The sequence below is a fragment of the Ornithorhynchus anatinus genome, chromosome 17 (assembly GCF_004115215.2).
Source record: "Ornithorhynchus anatinus isolate Pmale09 chromosome 17, mOrnAna1.pri.v4, whole genome shotgun sequence".
NCBI lineage: Eukaryota > Metazoa > Chordata > Mammalia > Monotremata > Ornithorhynchidae > Ornithorhynchus > Ornithorhynchus anatinus.
In genome coordinates this window covers 4,876,049-4,888,484 of record NC_041744.1, presented here as the reverse complement: position 1 = coordinate 4,888,484, position 12,436 = coordinate 4,876,049, and the positions used below count along the sequence as shown (strand labels likewise).

At 48.9% G+C, this 12,436-nt stretch overlaps 1 protein-coding gene across 7 annotated transcripts in view; it reads left to right on the top strand.

Annotated features, from left to right (window-relative positions):
* RAP1GAP2 (RAP1 GTPase activating protein 2) overlaps positions 1 to 12,436 on the top strand; it is a 131,540-nt gene that overhangs the window by 65,695 nt on the left and 53,409 nt on the right. For 6 of the 7 annotated variants that reach the window (XM_029081756.2, XM_029081760.2, XM_029081759.2 and 3 more), the window contains one exon: positions 2,322 to 2,406. In XM_029081756.2, the coding sequence (XP_028937589.2) occupies positions 2,322 to 2,406 (85 nt within the window). Of the gene's footprint in view, positions 1 to 2,139; positions 2,210 to 2,321; positions 2,407 to 12,436 lie in introns of those variants that run through there. The other variant, XM_029081762.2, reaches the window with a different exon arrangement.

Below are 12,436 nucleotides of genomic sequence, written 5' to 3'. Positions count from 1 at the left end.
CAAGTTCACACAGAAGACAAGTGGCGTTACTGGGATTAGAACCCAGGGCCCCCCTGACTCCCAGGCCCATGCTCTTTCCACTAGGCCACGTTTCTAAGGGTCGAGAAGACCCTAAACTCTCTTGGGCCAGTGCTTTCCTCTGGATGTCATCTAGTCCATCCCACTGCCTCTAGGCAGAGTCACTCGTTTGCTGCCTGGAAAAGCAGCATGGCTTAGGAAAGAGCAGGAGGATGGAAATCAGAGGACTCGGGTCCTAATCCTGGATCCATCACTTACCTGCTGTGGGACTTTGGGCAAGTCACTTCACTTCTCTGTGCCTCAGTTTCCTCATCCGTAAAATAGGTATTCAGTACCCAGTCTCCATCTCCCTTAGACTGTGAGTACTGACTGGGACAGGGACTGTGTTAGATCTCATAATCTTCTATTTGCCCCCGTGTTTAGCAAACTGCTTAGCACATAGTAAGCGATCGACAAATGCTGTTAGTTATTAGCTGGGAGCCCAAACGTGTCGGCCGCTACGGCCGAGGGCCGGACAGGTTAGTTTTCTCTGTTGGAGTAGGGACGGGGGTGAGGAGTTGGGGAGGGTGGTGACTGCTCCAAGTCACAGTCTGGTTTGCATCTGTGTCTCTAGTTGCTTGGATTGGCCCCTGGCTAGTCATGTCCTAGTTCTTGAAAGCCCTGAGCTCCATAGGCGATTTGCCCACTAAGTGTTCTTAGCTTTCCTAATCATTCACCATCATGCCAGATTGCACCCTCAGCCTGCCAGGCAGTGTGTGTGTGTGTGTGTTCTGTGTGTTTTTGTGTGTGTGTGTGAGAGAGACACACACAGACCAGCATTGGCAAAAGTGGAAGATGATGGGAGATGTCCATTGTCTATCCGCTGGCAAGGCTGGAGTGTGTTGGAACATCAGTCATATTTGTTGAGCACTTACTGTGTCCAGAACACTGTATTATGTGCTAGAGAGAGTACAATATAAAAGAGTTACAGGGAGCTTACAGTCTAGAAGAAGCATGCCCATTTCACTCCCATTGCCAGCCTGACTGTGCCCTCGCTAGACTGTAAGCACTTTGAGGGCAGGGATTGAGTCAACCAACTTATATTGTTCTTCCCAAGGTCCTAGTGTAGCGCTCTGCCCACGGAAAATACCACTGATCAAGTGAGAGGGTTGTGTGAGGGACGGGGGAGGGGCAACAGGTAGGATGTCAGTTCCGAGAGCTCCAATCGAAGTAGACGGGAAGAAAAGGCCGGGCAGGGCAGACTGACCCTTTGTGACCCTTTTGGACAGGGCCTAGAGGGTGACCGGTGGCATCACCCAGGTAGAGGATCCTGAAGTAGGGTACAGCGTGGTGAACTCATTATCCCTTGGGGTTGAGATTTCCCCAGTCAATCGCTTGTATTTACAGACCACTTAACTGTATACAGAGCACTGCACTAATTGCTTGGGAGAGAACAACACAACAATATAACAGACACATTCCCTGCCTACAATGAGCATACTATCTAAAGGGGGAGACGGACATTTGTCTAAATAAATAAATGACAGATATGGACATAATTGCTGTGGGGCTGGGAGGGGAGATGAATAAAGGGGGCAAATGAAGGCGTTGCAGACAGAAGGGTCAGCATCGATGCCCAGTCCTTCCCACTTCGGAACTGGACCCGCGAGCAAGGCGAGCCGAAGTCGGGGAGCCGGGCAAACTGGTGTTTTTCTTCTGATTTTTCCACCCGGCCAGTTTCTGGGTGCTGAGCAGGGTGGGATGAGAGTGTTGTATAACACTTGCGATGGTGACTTTTTTTTCCACACCAAACAGACCGCACTTCCTCCTGCAAGCTGGAGAGAGGGGACTGTGCACAAACACTCCTCAGTCAATAGCGGAGGCCAGATGGAGTTGAGGGGGAGGGGTGGGGCTGGCCGAGTGGGGAAAAGAAAAAGTTGTCGCAATTGTGTTGCCGTAGAAACGCAACTCTATTTATCTGCCGCTCCTCCATCCCGAGCCTGGGGGATGTTACCTGGGATGAGTTTCACCTGCAGCCCACGCAGCAGGTGACCACCCTTCCAGCCTCTCATCCTGAGGAGCCAGGGCCTGGGGAGAGTCTGAGAGAGCCTCTCTACTTCCCAACCCCTGGGGATCCCGGTGTTCTTCGTGTATTGACTCGACTGAGAGCGCTCGTCTGTGGACCCCGGGATCTCCCCGACTGCAAAATGGAGTAAGGCCCAAATGTGATTTCCTCCTTCCCCCTCGCTTCAGTCGGCCCCTCTCTTCCCGAAAGCTGAAGGCTGAGCCTATGTGGTTCACTGGATTGTGCTTTGGTCTTTCAGGAAACAGGAACTGTCCAACAATTCTGATGCACCCCTTTCAGATGGACCTCTTTCCCCTCCCCTCACGGCGCCTCCAACCATGAAGGTAAGTGACTTGAGAGACAGATTTTCTGGGGTTCTGATTTGGGGAGGGTGGTGGGGTGTGTGTGTGTGTTGGGGTCGGGGAGGTGTCTCCCCTCTGACCCACACGTCGGCCCTCTTTTCCTGGACAACCCCCATCTCCCATGACCCTGGGGAGCTTCACTGGGAGGGTCGGAACAGTTTAACACATATGGAGTCAACAGCCATTTAAGGTCTTCCTGGGTTGGAAAGTCTTTTGGAGGAGTCCAGGAGTTGGGGTGAAGCGGGGAACAAGCGGGCAGAGTTTTGAAAACAGAGCTCGAAGATGGCGCCTGACAGTTAGTGGAAGCAGTCATTGCTGAGTTTGGATGGAGTTGAGGGAGTGGGGAGGCCAGTCGATAGACCCCTGCCTCAGTTTACTCTGGGCAAAGGCAAGAGACAGGTCTGTCGCCCACCAATTCTCGGCTCTCTCTGTGTCCTGTTCTCCCAGAGGCCTCCGCTCTGTCCTTGGGAGGGAAAAGACAGGCACGAGAGGCCCTTAGGAAATCTTTGCCGATGTCTCTGGATCAGTCTCCCGCACTGTTTCCATCGACAATCTGGTCATTCCGCTCCCGGACTCAAATCAGAGGTCAGCTGAGGTCAGATCTGCTGCAGAAGACTGAGTGCCGAGGAGGAGGGAGAGTGTCTGTCTCTGGGCACAATGCGTCGTTTACTCTTCCCTGCCTCGGGACCGGAGGGGGCATTTCAGTGATCGACTGGCAGAGGGGAAGCTGTGGGCCTGGAGACCCCTCAATTCCTAGATTGTGGTCCCCCACGACTCTGGGATGTTATTTGCTCAGTCTTGGGGAGGGTCTGGGGAAGCTCCTCCCTTCTCCCCCTCCCCAACATGCATACCAACCTTGCCATGAAGACACCCACTCATCAATCGGAAGTACTTATTGAGCACCTACTGTGAATTATGTGGGAGAGTTCAGTGGAGTTAGCATACAAGATCTCTGCCCTCAAGGAACTTACCGTCCACTCTGTGCAGACCACTGGACTTAGGATTTGGGAGGGTGCAGTAGAGTTAATAGATATTCATTCAGTCATACTTACTGAGTGCTTACTATATGCAGAGCACTGTACTAAGTGTTTGGGGGAGCACAATACAACAATAAACAGATATATTCCCTGCCCACAATGAGTTTACAGTCTTGCTACCTGTTCTCAAGGAGCTTTCAGGCTAGCCATTTCCTCTGTGAAGGGTACCCTTTAACCCAATGGCTTCCTCGGGCTTGGCCCGCTCTGTCTTCTGGCTCGATTGGCCTTGAGATTTTTCTCCACCTCCTGAGATAAGCCAGTTTGGGGTGACAGAAAAACACAGGAGAAATAATCCATCTCCACAGTCTAAAGGGAGAGGCAGACATTAATATAAAGATAAATTATATATATATCTGTATATACAGATATATATATATATATGCTGTGGCCTAGTGGATAGAGCATGGGTCTGGGGATCAGAAGGACCTGGGTTCTAATCTTGGCTCTGCCACATGTCTGCTGTGGGACCTTGGGGAAGTCACCTAAGTTTTCTATGCCTCAATGATCTTATCTGTAAAATGGGGATTAAGAGCGTGATCCCCACATAGGACAGTGACTGCGTCCAACCTCATTAATTTGAATGTATCCCAGTGCTTAGAGCAGTGTCTGGCACATAGTAAGCACTTAAGTACCGTTATGATTATTATTATTCTGACCCAGAGCTGGAGTTCTGGGGCCAAACAGATCCCCTCTGCCCGCCCGAATCTCCCAAACAGTCGATATTTATTGAACGCGTACTATACGTGGAGCACTGTACTAAGCGCTTGCGTGAGTACATTGCTCCCACCTCCATAAGGGTTCATTCAGACTGTTCCTTGTGGCCCCAACCAGGCTCTAGTCGGAGCCCAGGCAGAGAGATGGGCCGACCTGCAGCTTGCCAGACTTGGGCACAAGATGTAGGAATCTTGTTTGCCCAAGTGTGCGGGAGGGAGGGCACAGCCTCCCCAGAGAGGGGATAGCGTGTTTTGGGACATGGTGAGATCTCTCTGGGCTCTTATCGCCTGTGTGGTCACAGGCCTCCCGCAGTGGTTTATTTAAGGAAGCCGGGCTGCTCTGAGAGGGTGAGGCCCCCAGCAGCTGAGACTCTGGGGTATATAAATAGCAGACGGGTAGCTGGTAGGGCTGGGGTCTTATGGGGTGGGGTGAAGTGGCCAGGACTCTGTCGCAGTTGTGCCCCCCAGCCCTCCAGGCTGAGGGAGCTTGGTCCCTCCTGGATAAATGAGTCAATGAGGTCGGACTGTTGGGGAAGATCTCAGGGTCACTGGACAGGAAGGGGGAGAGGACTACCAGGCTGAGGTCTTAGGTGGGGACTGAGGTCCGAGGGTTAATCCCAGGGGCTTTGGGGAGGCCCGATTTTCTCATAGATCCCTCTTCCCAGCCTGGGTGGGGAGAGGCCTATTCCGTCTCTCCAGAGGGGCGGGTGCCAGAGGAGCTCAGCACAAGCCTGAGAAGAGGTACCAGCTTGGTTCTGCCCGGACAGCTGGATCCACCTCCTGGGGGTAGGCGAAAAGAAGCCTAGTGGATCGAACTCCGACCTGGGAGTCAGAAGAACCTGAGTTCTAATTCCGGGTTTGCCACTTGTCTGCTGTGTGACCTTGAGCAAGTCCCTTAATTTATCTGGGCCTCAGTTAATTCATCTGTAAAATGGGGATTTAGACTGTGAGCCCCACATGGGACAAGAAATATGTCCAACTGGATTTGCTTGTATCAATCCCAGTGCTTAGAACAGTTCCTGGCCCATAGGAAGTGCTTAACGAATAACCCACTTAGAGGGAGAGCAGGTATTTTTATCCCCATTTTACAGACAGGGAAAGGGAGGCAGAGAAGTTAAGGGACTTGCCCAGGGTCTGACCGACTCCCCAGCCCTGTGCTCTTTCCTTCAGGCCCTGATGCTTGGCAAAATGGACATGGGGTAGGAATTTCCAACACAACAGGTCACCATTTTCCACTTTAATTGGTCCATTTTCTCCTCACAGGAGACAGTAATACTATTGATCGGATTGCCTCCTCGTGTGGGGAAAAACATGCTTCCTGGGGACCGGTCTCTTCCGGAGAAGGCAAGAGATCTCTCGGGAGCCTCGGCTCACAGGGACCAGGAGAGCAGTGGAAAAAACATGCAGTGACCTGGGGACTTTTTTTTTTTTTTTAGTGGTATTTGATGAGCGCTTACTATGTGCCAGGCACTGTACCAAGCACTGGGATATATAGAAGGTAATCAGGTCGGACGCTGTCCCTGTCGCACATGGGGCTCGCAATCTGAATCCCCATTTTATACATGTGGCAAATCAGGCTCAGAGAAATGAAGTGACTTGCCCAAGGTCCCACAGCAGACAAGTGGCAGAATAGGGATTAGAACCCAGGTCTTCTGATTCTGAGGCTGGGCTCTATCCACTAGGCCATGCTGCTTCTCATAAAGGGTCGTCTCTGTGCCGGCTGGGGGACAGAGCTGAAGAAAACGGAGCTGTCTGACGTAAAGCTGGGCCACTGGTCACCTACCCTTGGCCCACTGAGGGGAACTAGAACAAACCAAGCACTTCCAGGGGAAGGGAGGTGGAAGGATTTTTAACCTTTCTTTCATAAATGCAAATATTTGGTCCCGAGCTTCTTATCAGAGTCTTCTTAATTATCCTGCTAGCTTATCCTGTCCCCGCTGGATGGGCTTTTTAGTTTGGGGGGGCGGGGGAGGGTAGACATAAGCTATTGATTTCTCAGCCTGAGGAGAGGCTTGGGAGAGATGTGAAGGAAAATAATGATTTTTATTTGCCAGGGAAAAAAGAGCAGGTGACATTCAGGAAGATTTTTCTCGTGGCAGCCTCCGAGTTGGGGACAGGGACACTAGGGGAGATGACTTTTTTTTAAAGGGGATTTGAAGGTGGATTTGAAAGTCAGGACAAATATTTGTTTACTGAAATTACTACCAATTTGTCTGGGTTTACCCAGCCTTGCCTGGAATTAATTTTGTTCTGGGTTGGAGTTCTGTTTGCTTTATTTCATTCGTCTCCATCCTGAGGGGGTCATTGCCCCCTTCCCTATTTCCTTGGATGCTCCCCATTATCGTCCAGTCAGTGAGAGGTCCTGGCCTGGCAAAGTTGGGGTGAGAAACCAGGGAGCAGAGTGGCTAGGGCTAGACCTAGGAATTGTGGTTTTTATTTAGCGCTTACTCTGTGCCAAGAACTGTAATAAGTGCTGGGGTCGATCCAACATAATTAGCTTGGACACTGTCCCTGTCCCACATGGGGCTTAGAGCCTAAGGGAGAGGGAGAACAGAGAAGCAGCATGGCCTAGTGGATAGAGCCCAGGTCTGGGAGTGAGTAGGACCTGGGTTCTAATCCCGGCTCCACCACTTGTCTGCCATGTGATCTCGGGCAAGGCACTTCACTGGGTCTCAGTTACCTCATCTGTAAAATGGGGATTAAGACTGTGAACCCTACTTGGGACATGGACTGTGTCCAACCTGATTTGCTTGTATCTAACCCAGTGCTTAGTACAATGCCTGGGACATACTAAGCACTTAACAAATACCATAAGAAAAAAACCCCCAAACCCCCAGGTATCAAAACCCCATTTTGGATGAGGAAATTGAGGCCCAGAGAGGTTGACTTGCTCAAGGTCACATAGGCAGGAGGTGAAATTGGGATTAGAACCAACACCTCCTGGCTCCCAGTCCAATGGTCCACCACTGAGCCAGGCCGCTTCTCTGAGAAAAAAGGAGGGGTGGGTATAAGCCATCAAAGCAATCAAGGGTCCAAAGGGTCAGCTGGGTCACTTGGGCTAGCTGATCCTTCTAGATTAACTCCTTCCCCAGGCTCTTAACTCCTTGTGGGCAGGGAACCTGTCTACCAACTCTGTTATGTTGTACTCTCCCAAGTGCTCAGTACAGTGCTCTCCACTCGCTAAGAACTCAGTTAATACCACCGACAGATTACCTACCTGGCACACTTTAGACTGTAAGCTCATTGTGGTCAGGGAATGTGTCTGTTGTTGTATTGTACTCTCCCAAGGGTTTAGTACAGTGCTCCATACACAGAAGTGCTCAATAAATAAGATCGACTGACTGACCTAGTACAGTACGTGGCACATAGTAAGCACTTAAATGCCATTATTATTAGCCTGGACCCAATTCCCCCCCGAGAGGGATCAGTAGTGGTATTGAGTGCTCACTATGTACTAAGTGCTTGGGAGAGGGCAGTATAACAGAGTTAGTAGACACATTCCCTGCCCACAGTGATCTTCCAGTCTAGCGGGGACTTACACTCTAGTCTGATCCTTTCCTCTTGAAAACTTGCTTTGCTCTCTCTTCTGCCTGGAAAGCGAAGGCCTTAATGAGCCTGCGGAACTGGAATTCTGAGCCTGGGGAAAATTCAGCTAGTATCCTGTGTGCATTCTTTTCCCTCAAGCATCGCTACAGACAAGTCTGATTTACAGCCCATCTGCTTTGGGTACCCGTCTGGCCCCAATTCAGATGACACTAAAATGGATTTTTCAAGTGGTGTTTCGTGTTTCGGTGTTGAGCTGTAGTTTTCGGCATGGATTGTGCCCGATAAATCAAGCTCGGGGCAGGAGGTGATTGGGAGAGAGTGGCAGTAAAGAGAACATCAGAGCTTTGATTTATTTCTGTCGTGGGCAAGGAAGGGGAAAGAGAGATGGGATTGTGGCCATTAGAATGAGGTGCGTGCTTAATACGGTGCCTGGTACACACTAAGCACTTAAATACCATAAAAAAGTGGAAATTTGTTTGCATCTGCGTAATATTCAGAAAGAATCGTAAACAAAGAATCGGTTGTGTGCCTCTTAGGAGCAGAGCGCACTGTGTTAGGTCCTCAGAGGACATATCGTAGAAGATGTGGTCCCACCCCCGAAATGACAATCCAGTGGAAGAGACGTTAGGCTGAGGAAAAAAACCCAGGTTGCCTGACTCCCAGTGCCAGCTCCACCACCGGCCTGCCATATGACCTTGGGCGGGTCACCGGGCCTCAGTTTCCTCATCTGTAAAATGGAGATTTGATACGTGTTCTCCCTCCCACGTAGACTATGAGTCCCCTGTATGGGCCAGGGACTGTGTCTAATTTGATTGCCTGATTGACTATTACTTTGGGGGAAAGCTTCTTGGAGGAGAGTGCAGTGCAGCGGAGTTGGTAGAATCGTTCCCTGCCCGTTATGAGCTTACAGTCTAGAAGGGGGAGACAGATGTGAATATAAAGTGAATAAAATTAGATACGGATGACCTTATGGTATCAATCATGAAGGAGGGATCTATCCGTGGTATTAAGTGAGTACTTACAATGCTCAGCACACAGTATTAAAAGCTTGGGCGAGTACAACGCAACAGAGTTGGTGATTATGCTTCCTGCCCACAGTGGGCTTGCAGTCTGGGGGAGTGACAGATGTTAATACAAATGAATAATTTATAGATATGTGCATAAGTGCTATGGGGTGAAATAATAAATGCCCTGAGGGTAAAGATCAAAGAAAGACAAGACGCTGTCACTGTCATCCTCAAAATGATTGTCCAGTTATCAATCAGTTTTATTTGTTGAGCTCTTATTGTGTGCCAAGCACTGTATCAAGCTTCTTGGGAGAGTAAATTAACAATATAACAGAGTTGGTAGAAATGTTCCCTGCCTACAATGAGCTTGCAGTCTAGATGGGAGGATAGACATTAATATAAATTACGTACGTACATAAGGGTTGAGGGAGAGGTGAGAAGGGAGTGAATCCAAGTGCATTAGTGATATTTGTGGTATTTAGTATGTGTAGAGCTCTGATAGAGCCGGGTCTGAGTGTCACAGGGTCTTGGGATTTAATCCCAGCTCTGCCACTTGTCTGCTGTTTGACTTTGGTTAAGTCCCTTCACTTCTCTGTGCCTGTTACCTCACCTGTAAAATGAGACAAGGGACTGTGTCCAACCCAGAGTTTTTCTTGTATCCATCCCAGCGCTTAGCACGGTGCCTGACACAGAGTAAGCAGTTAACAGATACCAAAATTATTATTATAATTATTCTGGGCGGAATCCGATGGTTCCCTGGTCCTTATGAACCTCTCTCCTACAGCAAGCTCTACTCCCCATAAAGTCAGTTCCCATAGCCAGACCTGCTTCCCATTGCTTGCTTTCTCCGGATAGTGTTATTCTCTTTCTCCCTCCTTCCCTACACTCTCCCTTCCCCTCCTTTTTTTATGGCAGAACACTGTACTGAGCACTTGGGAGAATCCAGGACAATCAAATTCGTAGACATGATCCCTGTACACAAGGAATTTACAGACTAAAGGGATTTATAATGATAATGACAATAATTATGGTATTTAAGCACTTACTATGTGCCTAACTCTGTACTAAGCGCCGTGGTAGATACAAGATAATTAGGTCAGCCCAAGACCCTGTACCCACGGGACTCCCAGACTGAGAATTTAGGAAAAAATGAATAGTATAAAAGGTGTGAAAATGCAGCACCCCCCACCTCAACCCCCTCAAGGTTCCGCCTGTGGGAGAAGATGTGAAGCTCATACTATAAACCGGTCCCTGGAGGAAAGGGAGATTAACGTAACCTGTTTTCATGGATAATTATGTTTATTAAACTCTTCCTCTGTGCCAAGCATTGTGCTGATCACATCGAACATAGTCCTTGTCATCGAAGAAGGAGGGAGAGGAAAGCAGGTATGAGGATTACAGGACAGTGCTAAGTGCTTACTATAGTGCTCGAAACACAGTAGGCACTCAGTAAATACAACTGAATGAATAAATGAGCAGCGTGGCCTGGCGAGAAGAGCCCAGCCCTGGGATTTGGAGGACTAATCCAGGCTCTGCCGGTTGCCTGCTGGGTGACCTTGGACAAGTCACTTAATTTCTCTGCGTCTCAGTTTCCTTATCTGTAAAATGGGGATTTGATACCTGTTCTCCCACCTACTTAGACTATGAACCTTGTGCGTAACAGGTACTATGTCTATCCTGATTAAATTTGTGTCTACGCAGGGCTTGACACACAGTAAGCCCTTAATGATTACCACTTTTTTTTTTTTTTAAAGTATCTCATTCCCATTTTACAGGTGAAAATATTGAGCCCCAGAGTGTTTGCGACTTGCCCAAGGTCACATAGCGGGCCAGAGGCTGAGCCAGTAGTACTCTTCACTCGACCCAACCCGCCGCTTCCTCGTTTTTAAAATTGTTTTGTTGGGATTAGAGGCCCCACATATTCCCTACCACCATCAACACAGCAGCTTTCAACCGTCTTCGTGTGCCCTCCTTGGACAGATAGTGAAGGGTGGATTGGGGAGTTTTCCTCCTCCAGCTAAGGGGAAGTGACTCTTCCAGAGTCTGAGCTCAGTTCTACTTGAACACCCAGGTCGGGGGGCTCGAGCCGAAGGCAGCCCCGGGGTAGATTTGATTTGGTGGCCGGTTGCAGACGGAGGCTTGATCTGATTTAGGAAGGAGGGCTGGGATGTTTCAGAAATATCAGACGTTAACCAAATGGCCGATGGACTTTCAAAGGGGGGGGGGGGGGTCTCTGCATCCGCTTTGCATCAGCCTTGCCCCAGGGCTGTGCTATTCATTCATTTATTTATTACTGAGCGCTTACTGTGTGCACAGCACCATGTTATGGGAAGTCACCTCTGCCTTTTGCACCATCGTAGTGGCAAAAGCACAGGCTCGGGAGTCAGAGGATGTGGGTTCTAATCCCGGCTCCGCCACTTGTCTGCTGTGTTCCTTCCGGCAAGTCGCTTCGCTTCTCGGTGCCTCAGTTACTTCATCTGTAAAATAGGAATTGAGGCCGTGAGTCCCACATGGGACAGGGACTGTGTCCAACCCGATTTGCTTGTTTTCCACCCCAGCACTTAGTACAGTGCCTGGCACAAAGTAAGCGCTTAACAAATACACAATTGTTATAATTATTCTTGTTATGGAACCAAGTGCTCCAGGGAGGGTGGCTGTTGAATAGGACACCCCTCCCCTTGCTGGAAAAATTCCTTCCCCTACAGGAGGTGAGTGGTGGGTGCTGGAGGAACAGAATCAATCAGTCAGTGGTATTTATTGAGCGCTTACAGTAGGTAGAACACTGTACTAAGCACTTGGGAAAGCACAGTGCAACAGAGTTAGTAGATAAGTTCCCCCTGCCCACAATGAACTTAGAGTCTATGAAACCGGATGTCTTCTCTCCATTTTTTTAAATGGTATTTGTTAGGTGCTTGCTATATGCCAGGCACTGTACTAAGCGCTGGGGTAGATACGAGATAATCGGTTCCCTGTCCCACGTAGGGCTCTGTCTTAATCCCCATTTTACATCTGTGATAACTGAGGCACAGAGAAGTTAAGTGACTTGCCCAAGGCTCCACAGCAGACAAGTGGTGGAGAGGGATTAGAACCCAGGTCCTCTGACTTCCAGGCCTGTGATCTTTCCACTAGGCCACACTGCTTCTCTCCTCTGGTTCGGTGGATGGTTTGTATCTCTGAATCATTCAATCACATTTGTTGAACTCCACTGTGTACAGAGCACTATTGTAAGCACTGGGGAGCATCCGATAGAGGTAAAACACCAGTTCCCTGCCTTCAAGGAGCTAACAATCTGTCAAAAAAGGAAATTGTTTACAGATAACAGTGGGCTATAGATATATAGCCCTGTGTTGTGCAGCGTCAAGCAGCTAAAGTTTGGAAAATTGACTAACTGAATAAATAAGTTAATAAAGTGCATGAATCACCATATATGTTTATATGTATATTTATAGTTGTATGTATATATATTTATGACTATATGTATGTGTCAGTCGCCTAAAGCCTCTTAAAAACTCACACCTGCTCTGCGTAACACTTCAGTACAGATTTCTTTATTCTATTACATCCTCCCACCGTGATTTATTTTAGCATCTGACTCCCCTGCTAGATAGTAAGATCCTTGAGAGCAGGGATTGCGTGTACCAACTCTATTGTACGCTCCCTAGCCCTTGATATGGTGTTCCGGGCACAGAAGGTGCTCAATAAATGCTAT